This window comes from Mytilus galloprovincialis, chromosome 6 (assembly GCF_965363235.1).
Source record: "Mytilus galloprovincialis chromosome 6, xbMytGall1.hap1.1, whole genome shotgun sequence".
Lineage (NCBI taxonomy): Eukaryota > Metazoa > Mollusca > Bivalvia > Mytilida > Mytilidae > Mytilus > Mytilus galloprovincialis.
The window spans coordinates 20,039,904-20,060,186 of NC_134843.1; the positions used below are offsets into that span (position 1 = coordinate 20,039,904).

Below are 20,283 nucleotides of genomic sequence, written 5' to 3' on the forward strand. Positions count from 1 at the left end.
GACTAAGCGATCCTACATTCCGTCGGCGTCGGCGTCGTCGTCGGCGGCGTCCACAAATATTCACTCTGTGGTTAAAGTTTTTGAAATTTTAATAACTTTCTTAAACTATACTGAATTTCTACCAAACTTGGACAGAAACTTGTTTATGATCATAAGAAAGTATCTAGAAGTAAATTTTGTAAAAAATAAAATTCCATTTTTTCCGTATTTTACTTATAAATGGACCTTGTTTTTCTGCGAGGAAACATTACATTCACTCTGTGGTTAAAGTTTTAAAAATTTTAATAACTTTCATAAACTATCCTTGATTTGTACCAAACTTGGACAGAAGCTTGTTTATAATCATAAGATAGTATCAAGAAGAAAATTTTGTAAAAATAAATTTCCACTTTTCCGTATTTTACTTATAAATGGACTTAGTTTTTTTTGCCAGAAACAAAACATTCACTCTGTGGTTTAAGTTTTTAAAATTTTTATAATGTTCTTAAACTATCCTGGATTTCTACCAAACTTAGACAGAAGCTTGTTTCTGATCATAAGATATTATTCAGAAGTAAATTTTGTAAAAAAAAAATCACTTTTTCCGTATTTTACTTATCAATGGACTTAGTTTTTCTTCCAGTTAACATTACATACAGTCTGCAGTTAAAGTTTATACAACATTTATTAGATTCATAAACTATCCTGGATTTTTTACCAAACTTGGAAGCTTCTTTCAATCAAAAGACAGTATCGAGAGGGAAATTTTTATTGATGTTTTTCCTCATTTTGTTGAGTCTGCGATTAACAGCAAAAGTAGGCGAGACACTGGGTTCCACGGAACCCTTACGAATTTTCTCAAAAAGAGGGGAAAGATACCAGAAGGACAAACAAACACATTAATCGTTAATAAAAACGACAACGTCATGGCTAAAAAAGAAAAGACAAACAGACAAACAACAGTACACAAAATGCAACAAAGAAACTAAGACTAAGCAACAAGAACCTAACCAAAAACTTGGGTTGATCTCAGTTGCTCCCGAAGGCTAAGTATATTCTGCTCTACATGGAGCACATGTAACAAGTCAAATTCGGTAGGTTACATTCAAGAAAAGTGGACGGGATTGTAGTTCTGAAATTACGAACATATCCGCTTTTATCTGTGAAACGGATATTCTATAACGACCAACCAAATCGTGATGGTGTCCGTAAAAGAAACAAAGCGCTTTTGGTTTTATAGTTTTCTTGTGAGCAGCAACCCTCTACTAGGAAATTCAAATCCGGCAATATCGTATTAATTGACACCGGAGCACCTGAGATCACCCCCAGTTTTTTTGGGGGTTCGTGTTACTAAGTCTTTAGTTTTCTGTGTTGTTTCTTGTGTACTATTATCTGTATATTTGTTTTATTACATTTTAAGCCATGGCGTTGTCAGTTTATTTTCGATTTATGAGTTTTAACTGTTCCTCTGGTATCTTTCCTCCATCTTTTAAGAGATATATACTCCATATGCAGGCACTGCTGGAATATTGCTACATGGAAATGAAAAGTTGGGAAGCTGAAATCATCGTAATGTTTTTCCAACGACCGTCATTGTCAATTTCTAGATGAAAGTCGAGATATGAGGCAAATCAAATCTTTCCATTTGTCTTTTAGTTATGAGTAGGGAATACTTGTGTAAAGTTAAAAACAGTCAAAATGTTTTTATACTACTAGTATTGCAAGATTAAAGAGTCTTCGATTGTACGTACTCTAAAATATCTTTGAAATTTTTAAATATCCACATCTGATTCACGCCTTCTCTTGAAACGACAGTTTGTATATTTTGATATTCGTGAAGTAAACGAAACAACCAGGTAAAATAAAACATTTATTTTGTAAGTTTAACATAGTGTATCTGTGAAAAAAAAACTATTGCCTAATTTGTCTGCTTAAAACATTCACTAACGCTCAAGTAACACAATTTTAAAAAAGTTGCGGTTTTTCAAAATATCGTTATGAATTATATTAATATTGCGATCTATGTTACTGTTCGATTACCACTTCTTAACCAGAGTAGTCTAACAGAGCGTTATTTCCATTATGATGTGGCCATACTATTTTTTTACATGTCAGTTCGAATTAGTAATTCAAATATTTGGATGTTGTCGATTGAATAAAGCAAATGGAAACTTTCGCAGGGTCGAGGGTACAATTACATATAACGAGGAAGATAACTTGTCAGTTAACATTTGACTAGAAACATGATATGCAATTTGAATGAGAAAATGAATAACTTTATCTGCATAACACACATAAATACATTAGTAAAAATATCTAATGAAATAGTAAAATATGTTTCAAATGAATTTTAAAAAGTCTTCATCATTTTCGTTCAGATAAGTTATGACATGTCTATCCAACCTTGCATCATTATATTTTCTTTAAGGTGAACAATTTATGTTGCAAAGCATGTACATGTATGTATTATATTTGAGTTAAATTTTTTGAACTGTATATGAGCAACAATTTAAAATAGTTCAAACGTAACAGTGATAATCTCAATAACAATAAATATTATGCTGTTCCAGAAATGACAATTTGGCAAGATCAACAATACGCATGTATTACACAGTGTCTAGGAACACGTCACGGTGGATAAGGAAATTCCTTTAATTATTGTTTAATCTGCCGACAAGAACTCAAATCATCTCGCAGCATCAATGTTTTGTCTTTACATTTGGATTTGTTAAATGTGCAACTGTAAAGATAAAAAAACAAACAATTAAGGTCATACCAAACATTTTCACTAAAATTAGTTTGGCTAGTTTAATTTTCATAAAATTTTGTCAAAGTGTTTACTTTGACCCTTTAAAAAAATATAAAAATTTCAAAAATTTTGAACCAACCGTTTTGTCAGAAAAAATACACTGGTTATATAGCAGTTTGACAAACACCAATTTTGATAATTGAGAAGCTTAATATTCCTTTTTTTTAATAGCTTGTACTTGTATGATCAGCTTAGTCTGTTTAGGCAAATATCTTAAAACATATTATGATGTAACGTTTTCTCCAAATTTGAAATCAATATTCACGGGTACTACTACATGTATATCAAAATTTACAATTTTTATAACGAAAATTAGTTCCATTAGTTATTTCCAAATTGTTTTAAAGAGTAAATTATGCTCAATCTTTAGTTTTGTCTATGCTTTGTTTTGTGTATTTGCTGACGTGTTCCTCATTTCTATTATGTATTTCGCTATAAGTTATACTTAATAGTTTTTTGATCATGTTAAAATACTCTAGGATTGTTTTAAACGTTTTTACAATATTAAAATTCGGCATGTGAACTATAGCCTATCACTTTATATCTATAACCTTTTCTGACAAGCTATCATTACTCAGTATTTAGTTTTATATGTTGTGTTTTGAAATATGGTTTATTGTTTTTTTGGTTATCAATTTCTTTTCTTGCCATGTGATTGTCAGTTTGTTTTCGACTTATGGGTATGAATAATCCTTTCATATCTTTCTTCTCGTTTTTATAAAGCTAAATATGTGTTGTGTTTACTTACAGATTTAAATAAAATTGATTGTCTGTACCACAGAGAGGATCCAACGTCTTCGGGCATACTTTAGAATCAACATCTGTGCAGAATAACACGAAGTCTATTTCAGTTGGGAACTGCATATCTGTAATCTGTTGAGTTACTTGTGAACTGATAGTTGATACTCGTGATTGAGTCGATCGTTCCGATGATGTCTTCAACAGACTAATTAACACAGATTGTGTTGTCTTTAAATTTATTGACGTAATGTTTTTGGTAGTTTGAGTTGTTGTAGATGAACCCATTGTATGGAAATCTTTATTTTTTTCATCTTGTGTTGACTTTGGTACGTTGACTTTTTCAGTTGTTGTCGATACTATCATATCTAAGGTGGTCATGATTGTTTCAATGCTTGGGATTTTTGGTGTGGTCTTAATGATGGAATGGATGGAAGATTCAGTGGACTCTGTAATGTTTCTAGTAAAATTACACAAACTATTCTCACACAGGGGTTTTTCTATTGCTCCCTGAACTTCCTGGCTACTATTTGTATTTTCTGTTGATTCAGCAACATGGTGTCCAGGTAAATGTTTCCTTGTCCTAGTAATATTGTTATCTGTACGAAAATTAAGTCTTTCGTCCGCACCCATTGTAGTTGAATTTTCGACTGTAAGTGGGCTGTTTGTTGACTCTTGGAGCTTCCTACCTTTAAGATTATATGCATTTCTTCTCGATGTGACACCATCTATGCTCCTTTCAGTAGTTTTTCTGTACATAAGTCTTCCTGGTGTATTTGTTGATACGCTGCTCGGTTTTTTATTTGCTTTGAAACCAATCATACATTGTGAACAATGACCTTTGCATTTAATCTCAAGAACATTATTGTGGCATTTAGCCTGCGCGTAAAGACACCTAAAAAAACAAAGTTTATGGCACTTTAAAAAAAAGGCAACAGTAAATTATCGATGTAAAACCCCTAAATAAAAGACAAGAATAATATACCGATGTTCCAAAGAAAAAACCCATGTCAGAATTGCAATGCTAACTACTGGTCTAGATATCCCACCGGGAACGAAATGTGTAACCCATCTGAGGAGTTTTTATTATTTTGGAGCACATCCCTCATAATTGCTATGCGTCGCCAGTAAAACTTCACTTGCAACGGTCAAATCGCCAATTGACGACGGCAACTCTAAAAACTAAAGTTCTGTTACTCCTTATTTTCATGAAAGTGAAATTTGTTATCCTCTTATGTGTTGAATATCAAAGTATACCATTCATAACTAAATCACTGTCATGCGTTTGTTCTATCAACATTTTCCAATGAATTAAAATTATATAAAAAAAAAAGACATGAAACAAACCTGTTTGAGTAAGTTTTTTCATCATTTCCACAGACAATCTCGTTTGGCTCAGCTGAATATTGTATGTTACAGTTAATTTTAGTTACTGTTGCACACAACTCTTCCTGAGACTGACCAGAAGCTACGACATGTACCAGTATAAAACCTGTAAATATAATCATATTGTAACTGTTATATATGTCATACTAAAGTAACATTATATTGCATAACATTTCTGAAGTTGCATTCTCATGCAAAGAATGTGATTTAGTGCTCACCTCTCTCACATTATTTTATAAAAAAAAAATTGAAACAAAGATTTATACGATGATATTGTACAATATTTGAAGGTCAGGAAAGGACATCGTTTCCTGATATTGGTCATTAGAAATCAATATTATATAGGTGTAAAAACATCCATCTAAAATGTCCTTGGCTTATTGACCCTTTTTCGTTAAACCATATCACACTTTGGCCCGGTTAATATTGTTTAATTATATCAAATTTGAGAAGATAGTAAATAACATAAGACACTTGCTAAGCTATTGAATGTTTACATGGGCTCTAATTTTCGATGAATATATTTGATTGATACAAAATATATTCATTATTCTAAATTTAATTGCACTCTGATTTAATGTAGACTTGTTATCTATAGTTTGAAAGTTTGGGTAGAGACCTGATTAATTCTAAGATCAAACTAGGTACTAGAATATTTTTGTCTTGTTATGTTGTTGTTTCATTGACACATATCTCCATCTCCTTTTGTACTTATTAAATCATCATCTCTATTTGTACTGATATCTTGAAATTATGAATAGAGTTTTTTATTGGATGTTATACTTTTCTTCATATTTTTGTTAGTATCTAAAACTTTCAAAACATATATGTTAAACACCAAATTTAACGAGTTGAATTCAAACGTTAATCAACTTTGTCTTTAGATTAAAATTTGTGCATATTCGCTTTCCGAATGACCTAAGAGTATTTACAACATTCAATTTGCGATAGTAAAATCCACAATTAACATCCACAAGTATAACGTTCCAATACAGTACTTCATAATTTGAAAGCAGTTGAACAATTCCTTTGGTGTACAATATCGATATATTATGTTTTTTTGTACAAGTATTCTTGTTAGATAATACACGTTCCCTTTTTTTCTATACCGTGCGTAGGAATAAAATCAAGACCACTATGTACAAACAAGTTATAACTGGTTTTGTCTTCTTGAACATCATATTTTCTTATTTCAAATAACAAAACGCATTTAAATATTTTAGAAATGCAAGGAACAATAAGTATATAATTCATAATGTAATAAATAAACTTTAACACCAGCTCAACTGTTCAGAAAAGTACCATCTTTTCAAGTTAACCATTAATCAAAATGATATATCGCAACTTGAGTATCTTAAGTGTTTAGCTTTAGATTATTATGTTGACAAATTGTATCATAAACTTAGTTTGGAGAGCTCTCTATCGTTCTCAATGATATCACTCCCTTTTAAGTAACAATGATCAACAATGATAGTTGACTTGTAAATAGTATTACGTATTATTGCTACATATATACGTTCGTTTTTTTCTTATTTTTCAAATTTTTATCAACTTTTAAAGTATTTGCCAAAAATATGCAGTTGTTTTAGTACCATACATCTTTTTACATTTAAAGGACTTACTAAAAAGCAGGAGAGATAGAAAAAGAAAATAAACTCAATATGAAAAGTAAAATTTCTTTGTAAAAGAAATTTTCGAACAAATAAAATAATCCAATGTATTTCTCAAATTGTATAAATAGAAAACAAGCATCAGGATCAACGAAGGTAAAAGTCTATATTTTACAGAGGATGTTTAAAAAGTTAAACAACTTATTGGAAAATTCGACAGAACTTCCTGATAAATACTTGTTTTTTGTTTTACGTAACGCTATCACAGAAACACAAAAAGAAAACAGAATGCTATTACAACATATTTAAGGTAGTTCGTTTATTCGATTGCTATAATACCAGTAAGTTTAGGTAAAACAGAAAGAGAAGCAAAATGCCTTACAAATCTAAAAGCATTAAATGAAAATTATATGACATTCGTATTTTAACAGATTTGCAATACCAGTGTACCGATGCTAAACTCTCATGCATCCACAAAGAAAATACAAATCAACGCAAGAAATGTATTACGGTATCACATGAACTCTAAAAGAATGAGATCGGACGCGTAAATAGGCTAAGCGCTTCCTAGGATATGAGTGTATCGTCCTTTTGACAACAAATTTACGCCAAGTTCTGAAAACAATGTTATTGTGGTTGGATTATATTGGAAGAACCACAACTTTGTTAAGCAAGAAAAATGGCAATATAATCTTAAAATTATGAATTCACATATAGCCTATTTTATGTGCTTTGCAATCCGAATAGTATAAAAACTGATTTCTACAAAATAATAACTAGATTAACAAGACTACATTTTGATTGTATAAGTGTGGGCAAATTTGAAGTATTTATCCAAACATGTACATGAAGGATTTTCTTAACAAATACCAAATGTCTATGGGAAGTAAAGCTTTCAGTTGTCTTTCAGACATAAGTTAGTTTACACTGGGGAAAAGGAACCCTTTTAAAAAATTGTCGGTGGCCTTGTTTTAAAAGGAAGATGTTCCTATCAAATTTACCATAGTTTTTCAGTGACACCCAGACAAAACTCCTGTAAAAAAACTGGTTTCAAAAGCCAAATTTATCGGTGAATAACATTTTGATTCTACAAAAATATGGTATGAGATGTCTTTGGATATTGATGAATTTATCATCATTATATTTATAAATACGCCAGTTATGTTGATAAAGCCTTAAGTGCCATAGGTTGCCACACTGGGAATTTGAGTAAATACTGGAAGAATCTACGAAAATTACCTTGGTGTAATTATAAGCGGTTCTCTGCATAGGAATATATTTTCAAAATAAAAATATTTCTTATGCATATACTCTTTAGAAGTATAACATATATTGAACATATTGAATTGAAAAAAAATATGATAATAATGATGAATAAATATATTTATGCAAAATAAACATCGTTAAGTAAAATGCATCTAAAATCTACAAATGCAATAAATATCAGTTAAAGAAACTTACCGTATACAAATTTGCAAAGATGAGCCATTATAGATACGAACTAAAATTTTGTCTGTATGAACTAAACAACGTGTACTTTATTTATGAAATGTATTGGTAACAAGTATCGATTATAAGATTTAGGACTGGCATATGTAGGTTGGACTATGATAATTTACAACCTACCGACCTAGTCGTTCCAAAGTATGTTACAAAATTAGCTTGAATTTGATTTGGTTCGACTGACCACAATCCTGATAGCATTGGACTTATGTAAACATGACAGATTTGTTTTAGTTATTACATTGTAATAATGACGTCAAGTTGTAATCAAGGTCCTTGAAAAGGTGAAATTTTAATCAAACGAACAAACTGTTTTTAAACGCAGCATTTATTAAATTCACGAAATATGCCTTGTTCTATTGCAGGTGCAGACAATACGTTATAACATATGACGTAAAAGCAAAGCACGTTCATTGCTGCCTTACAAAGTGACCTTCCTATACATTAGACACTGGCGTAGATAGAGTCACTTTAGAAAACGAATCAAAACAATTAAAAAAAACGAATGAAATACGACCTTGAAAAACATAAAAGTGGTACTAGGAATTACTAAAAGTAACAAAGAGAGGCGAAATATACAAGAGGGATATAAAACACAACACAGAAAGCCAAAGATTGTGCAACAGTACAATACAAAACAATACTATATAATGCAATACAATACAGTACCGGTGTTTTGATAAAACAGTCTAAATGTTTACAAGCACCAGACTCCTACGAAACAAAACATACAATTAAAAGCAGACAATTAGGAAATTGTTTTAGTCAAGGATGTCTGACTTGGTACATATGTACAATCCCTATGAAACAAAACCAGACAATTCGCCGTTTCAGAATCTAATGCATCCTGGGAATATTTTCAAAAGTGTACACCAAAACGTCCTGATTGGTTAAAAATGTCACAAACAATGAAAATTTAACCAATGACGTGACGTTATTTTCATTTTGGGGTACGAACAATGAAATTACCCATGATTCTTTAGATTCTGAAACGGCTAATTAGGAAATTGTTTTAGTCAAGGATGTCTGACTTGGTACATATGTACAATCCCTACGAAACAAAACATACAATTAAAAGCAGACAATTAGGAAATTGTTTTAGTCAAGGATGTCTGACTTGGTACACATGTACAATCCCTACGAAACAAAACATACAATTAAAAGCAGACAATTGGGAAATTGTTTTAGTCAAGGATGACTGACTTGGTTTATATGTACAATCCCTAGACCACATGTCATAAAATTGAAAAACGTAAATAAACTTAGGAGGAAATCAGAGAACTTATCCACGTTTCTTGCTTATCATAAACGTTGATGTCTTAATATTTATCGAAACTCAAACTTTGGTGACCGGCTAACCATAGTTTTAATTATTGTTTAAATAACGAGTTTCTCATGTAAGTACAAACCTGTGATAAGTCTTATTCAGTTTGTCAATCTTAAGGAACAGATGACGTAATTATGGTAACGACTATTTGAATATATCCGTCGTCATCCTCGAAATTAGTATTCTATTACGGTTAACCAAGCCGTGATGGCGTCCATATAATGGACAACCAGATGACTTCAATTACACAACTTTAAAAAATGGTATCGCGAGGAGAAGGTCGACTAATCTCTTTTGAATTGTTCAGGTAGACTAGTTTGTTTTCAAAAATGAAAAATATATATCATCTAGCTTCACATTCAATTATTTTCATATGTTCAGGCTTAATGATAAAATTACAAATTAGCAAACCTAAATAAATTATTCAAGTGAGATATCTTTTTAGACGACACGTGCGTTTGGCGTAATGGTAAGTGTAAAATTTTAGTGCTGGTATCTATGATGAGTTAATATACAACCCCTGGGTCGATGCCACTGCTGGTGGAGATTTACTTCCCCGAGGGTATCACCAGCCCAGTAGTCAGCACTTCTGTGTTGACTTGAGTTATCATTGATATGTTCATTATTATAAATTAACTGTTAAAACTTTGAATTTTTGAAATACTAAGACTTGTCTACCTCCGAAATAGATGACCTTAGCTGTATTTGGCAAAACTTTTAGGAATTTTTGGTCGTCAATGCTCTCCAACTTCGTACTTTATTTGGACTTTTAAACACTTTTTTATTCGGGCGTCACTGCTGAGTCTTTTGTAGGCGAAACGCGCGTCTGGCGTAAGTGTAAAATTTTAGTCCTGGTATCTATGACAAGTTTATTTGTAATGGGTAAGCATATTACAAAAATCGAAACAGCATCTTCTATAAAAATTATTTTCTTTTATTTTATACGTTTAAAGTATTTCAATATATATGATATACGTGTATAAATTATTTTATTCATGTAAATGCATTTAAAAAAAAACATCGTTCACTTTTTACACCGCATTAAAAAATCCTTGTCAACAGACTTGACTTTGGATCTGGAAAGAGTTCAACTTCCAAAACAAATTAATATGTTATCCAAAAGTCGCAGTGACTATCAATTGTACATCAATATGAATATAATAAAATATGTGTACTCTGAAGTCTCATCTAACCTTATGATGTATTTAAGTTGTGTAAAAGTCATAACAGTGTATTAAATGATGAATATATAACAAATATTAGCTAGAAGAAACATTTATCCTTTAAAAAACAACTTTCAAGTTGCTTAGGAATCGCGATGATGCAAATGTAAATATATTCATCGGTTTCTAAGTGCAACATCTCAGCCAAAAAAGTAAAATAATAAAAATACCGAACAAAAGCTCCATTTTCATGATAAACATAAAAACTAATACGTATACATACCGATTTACAATTGTGTTTTACCAATTCGTTATAACGTTTGACCTAAGGAGTATAATCATTCTGACAAAGGGAATTTATAGAAAAATTCGAATTCGAAAGTCGTCTTAATCGTTGTGGCTACATACAGCTATGCTAAGACATAATGATGATCGAACTAGTGATTAACATCCGGGTTTTCATATGATATGGAGGTTTGTGAAAACTTAGCTGATAATACAAAGTATGAAAAGCAGAGTTACTTCCACCTGTCATTGTTATTTTTTAACTATGGATGAATGATTTAGTGTTTTGTTGTTTTATATGTTTATGTAACATAATTTCAATATCTTGTCTTTACTCAAACAAAGCAAGAAAATGGGTTACAACTTGACATGATATTTTATTCCATTCTAATAAAGTTAATTATAATATAACAATCCAATATGAGATAAAAATCGGCTAATTTCTGTTTCTGATGACGTCAAACGGAGAGAATTAAAACTAACGGAAATTCTTCAACAAATAAAGTAATTTGTCATAATTTGTTGAAAACGATAAAAACACAACAGATTTGCGATAATGTTTTTAATCTGTAAGTTAATACGATTGCCACGTTTTATCTTTAACGCCTCGGAAATTGAAATAATCATTGAAAAATATTTCGTCTTCCTTTCTAATGCAATGAAACTATTTCCTGAAATAAAAAGGTTTTAAAATTTAAATTACTAGAGGAAACCATAGCTTACAGCTGGTCAAATTGTATTTATAGAACTATAAGATACAAATCCAGGAAAAACAAACATATTTTTCAACCTCAGGAAATCGTATAAACTATAACAGGAGCGAGACCAGGACGTTGAGAGGATACACATCTCATGATATTCATGCATTAACCGACATTCAATTCCGAGTCAAGTTCTGGTTTATTTACAGATCATGTTGGCGTTTGTTTTTGTTTCAGTTTAGTGTTTTGGATGTGTACCCTCGTTTTGATTTGTTACCTGGATTTGTTTTCGCTTAATAGTTTATGACTATTGAATAGCGGTATACTACTGTTGCCTTTATTTGAGATATTGATGTTAAAATATTATACAAAAACAAATTGTGAAAATAACTTTGACAAGGTTTGAATAATTAGATCAGTAGAAGTATCAAAACCTCAAATATATGTAAAGTCAGGTGATCCTTTAAAATGAAGCATAAATGTAAGGAAATATCGGCTTCTGTCAAACTCAGTGCATATAGAATATTTTACAATATCAATCAAAGCCTTCGAAAACGTATTTTCTCGTCGCATCAAAGATAAATCGCCAAATTCAGCTGAATAAAGTTCACAGTGGGGTCTTTGATAAAATATAGGTTTTTCTACCTTTTTTACTACCGTTTTCGTTTTCCGTTTTACAGATTCAATTGAGTTAGTTGAAGTTATGCAGGCGTAGTGCCTTACTAGGTAAAGTGTGTAAGTAAAGGCAACAGTAGTATACCGCTGTTCGAAGTCATAAATCAATTGAGATAAATAAAAATCGGATTACGAACTAAAACTGAGGGAAACACATCAAATATAAGAGGGAAACAACAAAACAACAGAAACATTAAAGTGCAACAAAAAAACTAAACGACAATGCAACACACACAGAAACGATGTGTAAGATAACAAGTGCCATTTCTCTGGCTTGGTTCAGAACATTTTAAGAAAAAATGGTGGTTTGAACCTGGATTTGTGGATTTTTTTTTAACCAATACTTATCAATAATTAAAGATTGCTCAAAACTACAATAACTTTGTTTTTTTATGTTTAGTAACCATTCAAATCATTTTGTATCTTATTCTAGCATTTAAGGTTAGAACATATAGCAAAATCGAACATATTACACCTCTATTTTCGGATAAAATAGAAAAAAGAAGAATTACAGCAAGTCACATTCTTAAAAGTATCAATCGAATAAAGTTATTCTTTTTCTCTCTCAAAACAATCAAATTTATTACACCATTTAAATAAAGTACTCTTCACTATTGACATAGATGGACGACTTCACACTAAAATCTATGACAAACGGGAAGATTTCAACCTCCCAATTATCAATTTCCCATTTCTTATAAGTATCATACCCTCTGCCCCTTCTTATGGTGTTAATACGTTATCCACGTGCATGTCACACTATGCGGAGTTCATATACAGGAGTTGCTCCTTACGCAGAAACTGCTCCATCGAAGGTACGAGAAAGGAAGATTAAAAATGACACTCCGTAAATGTTATGGAGACCATCACAAATGGGTTGATCCATATGATGTGTTTTTGTCCAAACTAACTAAGGACATTTTTACCACGTCTTTGATTATGGTTTGCCATTACGTCGTCTGATCTTTTAAGTACCGAACGTGACCTATTCCATATTGTGACTGTTTTGCTGTGTGTGAATTCGCATTGCTATAAGACGTGTCACGGTATTTTGCTATCCAAAATTCATGTATCTAGGTTTTATGTTATATTTGTTATTGTCAAATGTCTTATCGTTTGCAGTTGTAATTCTTACTTTTATTCTGTTCTATTCGTGTGTGAGGGTAAAGATAATTTATCACCGAGTTCATTTATAAGTTTTTAGTTTGGGTCAACTAAACTTACACTATGTATTTGTTTTTCAGTATGATTTAGAAGAAGTTCCGACATAGTTAGATAATACAATTAATTATAAAATTAATAACACAATTTTGTATTAATTAGTATTGTAATTTTAATTATTATTATATACATGTAATATAAATATTAGAAACCTAATCTTGAATTCTAACCTAATTTTTGGAAAATTTTAGAAATTTACCTGTGACGCTACTTTTGTGCGTCGATCTATTCGGCTGACATACAATGCGTTGTTCGGCTGTTCTGTTTTTATGTGCGGATCTAGGTTGTTTTACGTTTTCGTTTTATTCTGTAGTTAGTCGCCACTTCGATGTTACATGGTCATTTTTATAAATTTACTTTTTTCAAAAATATGGATACTAAGGATTTTCGTATTCCAGGCAGATAACCTTAGCCGTATTTGGCACAACATTTTGGAATTTTGAGTCATCAATGCTCTTGATCTTTGTTTGGCTTTCTTTGCTGTTTTGACCTGAGCATCACTGCTGAGTCTTATGTAGACGAAACATGCGTCTGACCTATCCAATTATAAACTTGGTACCTTTAATAACTATTAGCTTGTCGTAATGTTCAATTGTATTATTTATTTGTGTGTTTCTCTGTCCTGTATGTTCTTCCATTTATTTATATTATAGTCCTGTCATGTACTGTTGTCATTTTAGTGTTATATTTAAAATTGTTATTAGAGTGGGAGGTTTGGCTGGCCACAAAACCAGGTTTAACCCACCATTCTTTCTTCAAATGTCCTGTACCAAGTCAGGAAAATGATATTTTTATCTTACAGTTCGTTTCTGTGTATGTTGCATTTAAGTGTTTCTGTTGTGTCGTTGTTCTCCTCTTATCTTTGAGGTGTTTCCCTCAGTTTTAGTTATTTTTTTATTTTTTAAATTAATTTATTTTTTCTAAATCGATAAATTTCGAACAGCGGTATACTACTGTTGCCTTTATTTATAAATAAGAGTTCATTAATACAAAATATAACAAAAAGAAATCATAAAGTTAGCAATGACCAGATATTTCAGAATAAAAGAATATATACTAGTTATAAATACAACTCAGATTTGTTTTTAATTTTTAATGAATATTAGTATATGATTTAGACATTTTAATAGTATCATCCCAGAAGTTGATATTGACCTACGAAATTCACAAAAAAACATTAGAAATTAGCTTACGTCATTTCATAAAGTTAAATACGTTTTTTGAGCCTATAGTTGTTCAGGTGAAACAAAATCGTTGACCAACTAAAACACAAGCTATCTTAATAGTTTAAGCTAATATTATGTAAAGAAATGTAAATATGACCTGAATTGTGACCACTAGGTGTCTCTTATCAAGTTGTTTTATGAATGGATGGTTATATGGAAATGATCCGAGTGATACTACTCTACATTACTCGTAAGTCTTTATATATTTTTGGTATTTAAATAAGTTTTGTTTATTAAGCATTAAAGATTTACAGTCGGTAAAATACATTCATAATTTTATGTGTGTCTGTATTTTTTTTAATGCAAAATATTAATTTAAATAATTAATATGAAATATAAATGACAGTAATATGCATTTTAATAACATTATGTATCAATGGAATACCAGATACATTTTTTTACGAATACTTTAGAAGTTTTATATAAGTTCGATATTGAACCCGTTACACAATAGATAGATGTGAACTAAAACTTATATTGTTTCAGTGTCAGTTCAAAATAGTTATAGAGCCTGGAGTCAGTTTCACAAAAAAAGAACTTACGACTAAGATTGATCCTAAATTATGAACAATTCAGAATACTACGTATCAATCTTTGTCCTAAGTATTTTTGTGAAACCGACTCCTGGTATCTATAATGTGTTATTCGCATGTGAGTTGCTACTTTCGATATACAAACGACTTGTTATGAGTGTCGTTTGAGTGTTAATAAACGAGTTAGAACAAATGGAAGAAATATCAAGGCATATAAAACATTTAAAATGATGAGATGTTTGATAACATTTGAAATATGCAATATGTATATATCAACACCAAAGATATGTAATGCGCTATCAAATAAGAGTGGTATGGATTTATGATATAACACAGAAAAAAAGATTTGAAACAAATATCAGAATTTGAACTAATTTATCATTCGATATCCACGTTTTGCGTATTTGATGTCGGCAAGTTTATAAAAGCTCCCGTCATTTGTTTTCTTTCATTGAATTACTGTATTCATTTTTGGTTAGAACAAAGGGGAAGATTTTAGTTAATACATTTTCATATTGAGAAAACATGAAGAATAAAATATAAAAAAATATATTTGTTGTACAAATGATTAAAAATAACTAATCTACTTTCACAATAGCAATGTTTGAGGAAATATAAAGACATAATAAGTGACGATTTTTTTTATAAAAATAAATTAGAAAATTATGTCAACAAAAAACAAGAAATATTTATAATTCTAGAAAACCACTATATATAAATATTCTTACTTTGAATAATATTTTGTTTCTTCAGTTGAATGTGTTAAAGCATCTGACCTCTGTTCTCAAGTCATCACTTTGGACTGTCATACGCAGTATGCTGCAAATGAAGCTGAGGAAGTTTGTGGAACAAATGGAATCTCATATCACAATTTGTAAGTTTTATCCACAGTTTAAGGAAAAAAACTAATAAATATAAGAGTTTGTAAGACTTTTACAGATTGCTAAAAAATATACATGTAAAAGATTTATAAAAGGAAAAATGGGGGTCAGTGATCAAAATATTTAAGGCATTCAAATGGATAAAACCAGAAGATTCCGAAAATCTGACAAAAATCCCAAGACATGACAAGAGAACATCCTTTATTTTGATGCAATTTTTATGTAACATTTTTTTTCATTGGTTAAAAGTAACCGTCAAATCCACAGTTGACCAGTCGTAACTAAGGATGTATCCGGCATTTTGAATACATGGATCACCAAATGTTCGATTACTACAATATTATCGAAAATAAAACAACACCTACATAAAAACGCCGTCTTAACGTGATTTTATCCAATATTTAATCGTAGAATTAAAGCAATTACCTTCAGTTCGTAAGTTTTCATTTGCAAGACGTCATGTTTAGTCATGACGCTTTTGTGCAAAAATCCTTCATGAATTTTCGCGTCGCCAGTAAAACTTCATTTGCGATCGTCAAATCACCAATTGACGGTGGCAACTCTTTCAACTACAATACTGTTATTCCTTAAATAGAATAATGTGTAAGGCTGCAACAGAAAACCAGAACAGAAATGTAGTTTAGCTTCGCATGAAGCTTTGCTTTTTATGGTTCTCACAATCGATTTTTATTTATTGCATGTTCACTGTAGATATTATAAATTTGGAGTTTTAATTTCAAAAACATATATATCGAGTCAACGGAATCCTTATGCTCAATTTTTTTTATTCAATTTGAGATTCTTTACCTCGACATGTTAGAAAATTTAATAAATGTTCAACTAATTAATTACGACATCAAGTTGTAGCATGATCAAAGATATGAAAACACCTTTCGAGCTGTTAGTTATACCAGTATAAAGACGACTACAATATCAAAAATCAATACCTTTTGCTGAGTAGAAGCCGTAAAGTCATAATTTTGTATCAATTTCTATTGATATGTCTGCCTTTTTTGAAGAGTTATCTCCCATTTCATTGCATATCTCCATAGGAATTTTAAAATCGTGATTTTTAGTCTTCCTCAAGTTATATTTTGTTGGACTTTCTTCTGTGTATATTTGGGGTATAATGCTAAAGATTAAAACTTAAAAATCTTTTGTTACAATTAGGTTTTGGTCAAATTTATTCTAGATTGACTGGATTACTTCTATACACTTTAACTACTAATACATGTGTCATGCGTATTTGTATATTCCGAAGGCATACTGAATGTTTTACGGAGGGGACCAACCTAGCTGTTTGACTACCTATCAATTTCGATTAACCGGTTAATGATTCCGATGATTTTATTATCCTACAGAATTGAAATTCCATTTTCTGCTTGAATAAGACTTGTGTTTCTAGTTCTTTTTTGGTAGAGTACGGCCCTCTTAAAAACTTTGTCATTATTGTAGTCTTTCTGTAAGTGATATTTTAAATAATGTTTTTTGTTTTCAGCTGTTATTACGCACAGGCAAAATGTAATTATACTGGATTAGATATTCAAAACGTAGGGCCTTGTTTAGACGACACAAAAACTACTGCAGTAGAATTATCTGGGTCCCCTACCATCAATACATCAAATCATCAAACGACAACCAAGAACACCGTGACAACAACTAAAGCCCCGTCTGCGGATCAAGATCCCATTCAACAGCTATTTTGTACCGGAGTTTCAGCGGGAACTATAGCATGTCCTGACGAACTGGATCCGTATTGTGGTACAGATGGAATATTTTATTTAAATAAGTATGCTCCAAGTAGACTATTTTTGTGTTATTATCTATACTCAGGGCATGCTCTATTTTACTTTTTGAAAATGGTGGAAAGTGCTTAATGTTTCATCAAAAGATTTTCTGAAATGCCTTATCGTTGATAAGGATACACTTTATTTTTACTGAAGTTTATCGGATTCTAAAATTCTCATTCCTAAACACTTCAATGTGTATTGTAAATAAAGGCAACAGTAGTATACCGCTGTTCGAAACTCATAAATCGAAGGAAAAAAAACGGGTTACAAACTAGACTGAGGGAAACGCATTAAATATAAAAGGAGAACAACGACACAACATTAAAATATAACACACACAGAAACGAACTAAGCATTAGACAAAATCCGATGAGAATAACAAATATAACATCAAAACTAAATACATGAATTTGAGATAGAAAAGTACCGTGACACGTCTTATAGCAATGCGAATTCACACTCAATAATTCTACAAGAGGAAACAAACGACACAACAGAAACACAGCGTTAACATGTAACACACACAGTAACGAACTATAATTATACAATGGACATATTCCTGACGTGGTACAGGACATTAAAAAACAAATGGTGGGTTGAACCTGGTTTTGTGGCATGCCAAACCTCCCGCTTTAATGGCAATATTTAATATAACATTAAAATGACAACATAACATTACAATACTACAATACAAATAAATAGGAGAACATATTGGACAAAGAAACACATGAATAATAGCTAACAAAAGGCACCTAGTTTAAAATTTAATACGCCAGATGTGCGTTTCATCCACAGAAGACTAACTAGTGACGCCCAGATACAAAAAAGTTTGAAAGCCAAAACAAGTACAAAGTTGAACAGCACTGAGGACCAAAAGTTAAAAAAAAGTTGTGCCCAATACAGCTAGGGGTTTCTGCTTGGGATAAGAACATCCTTATTATTTAGAAACAGATTAACATTTTCTGAAACCTACTAAAACGTAACGTCTAGACGCCGTCTTATTAACCGTCGACATGACCTCTACACTAAGTAAAACAAAACAGTAATTGATACTTGATGAATATAAGAATTTATTAACCAAACAAATATCCAATAAGGATATATTTTCAAACGACTCTACAGAGAGCGCACAACATTATCATTTTAGTTGACAAAAAATACTTTAACTTTTCGTAATAGAAAGTATACTGCATATTCTGAATTAAAAACATACATCATTAAACAATGCAAAAATGATAACTGTTTATTAATGATGCTTCAACTTTAAACTATTATATTTTCAGCTGTTGTTTTGCGAAAGCCAAGTGTCTTGAAGACTCTTTATCAAAACAACCATTAGATCAGTGTAAAGGAAAGATTTCTAGTAGAGGGAAATAATCTCAAAAAAAGAAAGTACAAAAACAAGTTGTATCGTGAACATAATTGCATAATATTTGTATTTGTTTTGTTCTAAGTTGTTTTATTTTGTTTGAAATAATTAAAGATTTCTCAAAATCGTAGAAAGTTTTTTTTAAATTTGATATCGATGGTTAAGATCTATATTTTTTTAAATGACTGAACAGTGAAGGAAACCTACACTGACACATGAAATGTACAATAACGAACACACAATCCAGAAACTTGTGTACTAGAAAATCCTGCGTTTACGAGACATATCAACCACACTTTTTCGGTAGCCATTAGCAATAAAAAAAAAAAAAAAAAAAAAAAAAACTCACACACACACACACACTACGGAAACTGTACATAACAGCCATTGGACTAATTTTCAAAAACATTGGTCTTTTTTGTATTCTGATAAAATTACCTACATGAACTTTTTCAACTTCATACTTCGTCCGTGTCTTTCTATTTGAGCGTCACTGATGAGTCTTTTGTAAACACAACGGGCGACTGACAGACACAATTTAATCGTGGCATCTATGATAAGTTTATTTGATAGCATAAATTTAAACTTTCAGAGAAACCGTTGTTGTTTTCAACAAAAGAATATCTCAAGGAAATTTTAAATCCAAATTTTCAAGAAAATTTCGAATGTCCACTATTTTAACTATTTTTTTGTTAGATTTGTTTCATTGATAGTGATATTTGTTTGTCTTTTCATAAAAAGAAGTTATTTTTTCATATGATGAAGGATATCACATATACAGTTATGTCTTCTTAATGTCTTGACATTTATCTTGAAATTGATTATGAAGATCACGGTACGGGATTACCTTAATGTTGCTCTATTGAACTTTTTATTTCTATGTGAGTGAAACTCCTAACGCCATCATGAGTTGGTTGACCGTTATGGAATAACCGTTTCACAGATGATATCGGATATGTTTCTATGTCGTAACTACAATCCCCTTCCCTTTTCCCTTTTCATGAATGTGACATACCGAATTAGACTATTTACCGGGTCTGTTATAACATGAGCAACACGACGGTGCCACATGTGGAGCAGAATCTGC

At 31.0% G+C, this 20,283-nt stretch overlaps 2 protein-coding genes across 3 annotated transcripts; one reads left to right on the plus strand and one right to left on the minus strand.

Annotated features, from left to right (window-relative positions):
* Positions 1–1,889: 1,889 nt before the first annotated feature.
* On the minus strand, positions 1,890–8,106 carry LOC143079162 (uncharacterized). Its single transcript, XM_076254389.1, has 4 exons — positions 7,984–8,106; positions 4,874–5,018; positions 3,537–4,421; positions 1,890–2,719 (listed from the first exon to the last, which is right to left on the minus strand). The coding sequence occupies exons 1-4, from the start codon at positions 8,009–8,011 to the stop codon at positions 2,635–2,637; spliced, it is 1,143 nt and encodes a 380-aa protein (XP_076110504.1). The 5' UTR covers positions 8,012–8,106; the 3' UTR covers positions 1,890–2,634.
* Positions 8,107–14,742: 6,636 nt separating this feature from the next.
* LOC143079163 (tomoregulin-2-like) lies at positions 14,743–19,223 on the plus strand. Of its 2 annotated transcripts, none has more exons than XM_076254390.1 (4): positions 14,743–14,813; positions 15,910–16,030; positions 17,536–17,826; positions 19,111–19,223. In XM_076254390.1, the coding sequence occupies exons 1-4, from the start codon at positions 14,765–14,767 to the stop codon at positions 19,202–19,204; spliced, it is 555 nt and encodes a 184-aa protein (XP_076110505.1). In that variant the 5' UTR covers positions 14,743–14,764; the 3' UTR covers positions 19,205–19,223. The 2 variants fall into 2 exon arrangements, with proteins under 2 accessions (XP_076110505.1, XP_076110506.1); XM_076254391.1 differs by having other exon boundaries at positions 17,536–17,798; positions 19,111–19,213.
* Positions 19,224–20,283: the final 1,060 nt, after the last annotated feature.

Excerpts from the sequence above, each read along its gene's own strand:
- LOC143079162 (XM_076254389.1), bottom strand. The coding sequence starts at position 8,011 with ATGGCTCATCTTTGCAAATTTGTATACG. Across the intron at positions 5,019-7,983 it reads TCTTTGCAAATTTGTATACG|GTTTTATACTGGTACATGTC; the intron begins GTAAGTTTCTTT and ends TTATATTTACAG. Across the intron at positions 2,720-3,536 it reads AATCAATTTTATTTAAATCT|TTGCACATTTAACAAATCCA; the intron begins GTAAGTAAACAC and ends TTATCTTTACAG.
- LOC143079163 (XM_076254390.1), top strand. The coding sequence starts at position 14,765 with ATGGATGGTTATATGGAAATGATCCGAGTGATACTACTCTACATTACT. Across the intron at positions 14,814-15,909 it reads GATACTACTCTACATTACTC|TTGAATGTGTTAAAGCATCT; the intron begins GTAAGTCTTTAT and ends TTGTTTCTTCAG. Across the intron at positions 16,031-17,535 it reads GGAATCTCATATCACAATTT|CTGTTATTACGCACAGGCAA; the intron begins GTAAGTTTTATC and ends TTTTGTTTTCAG.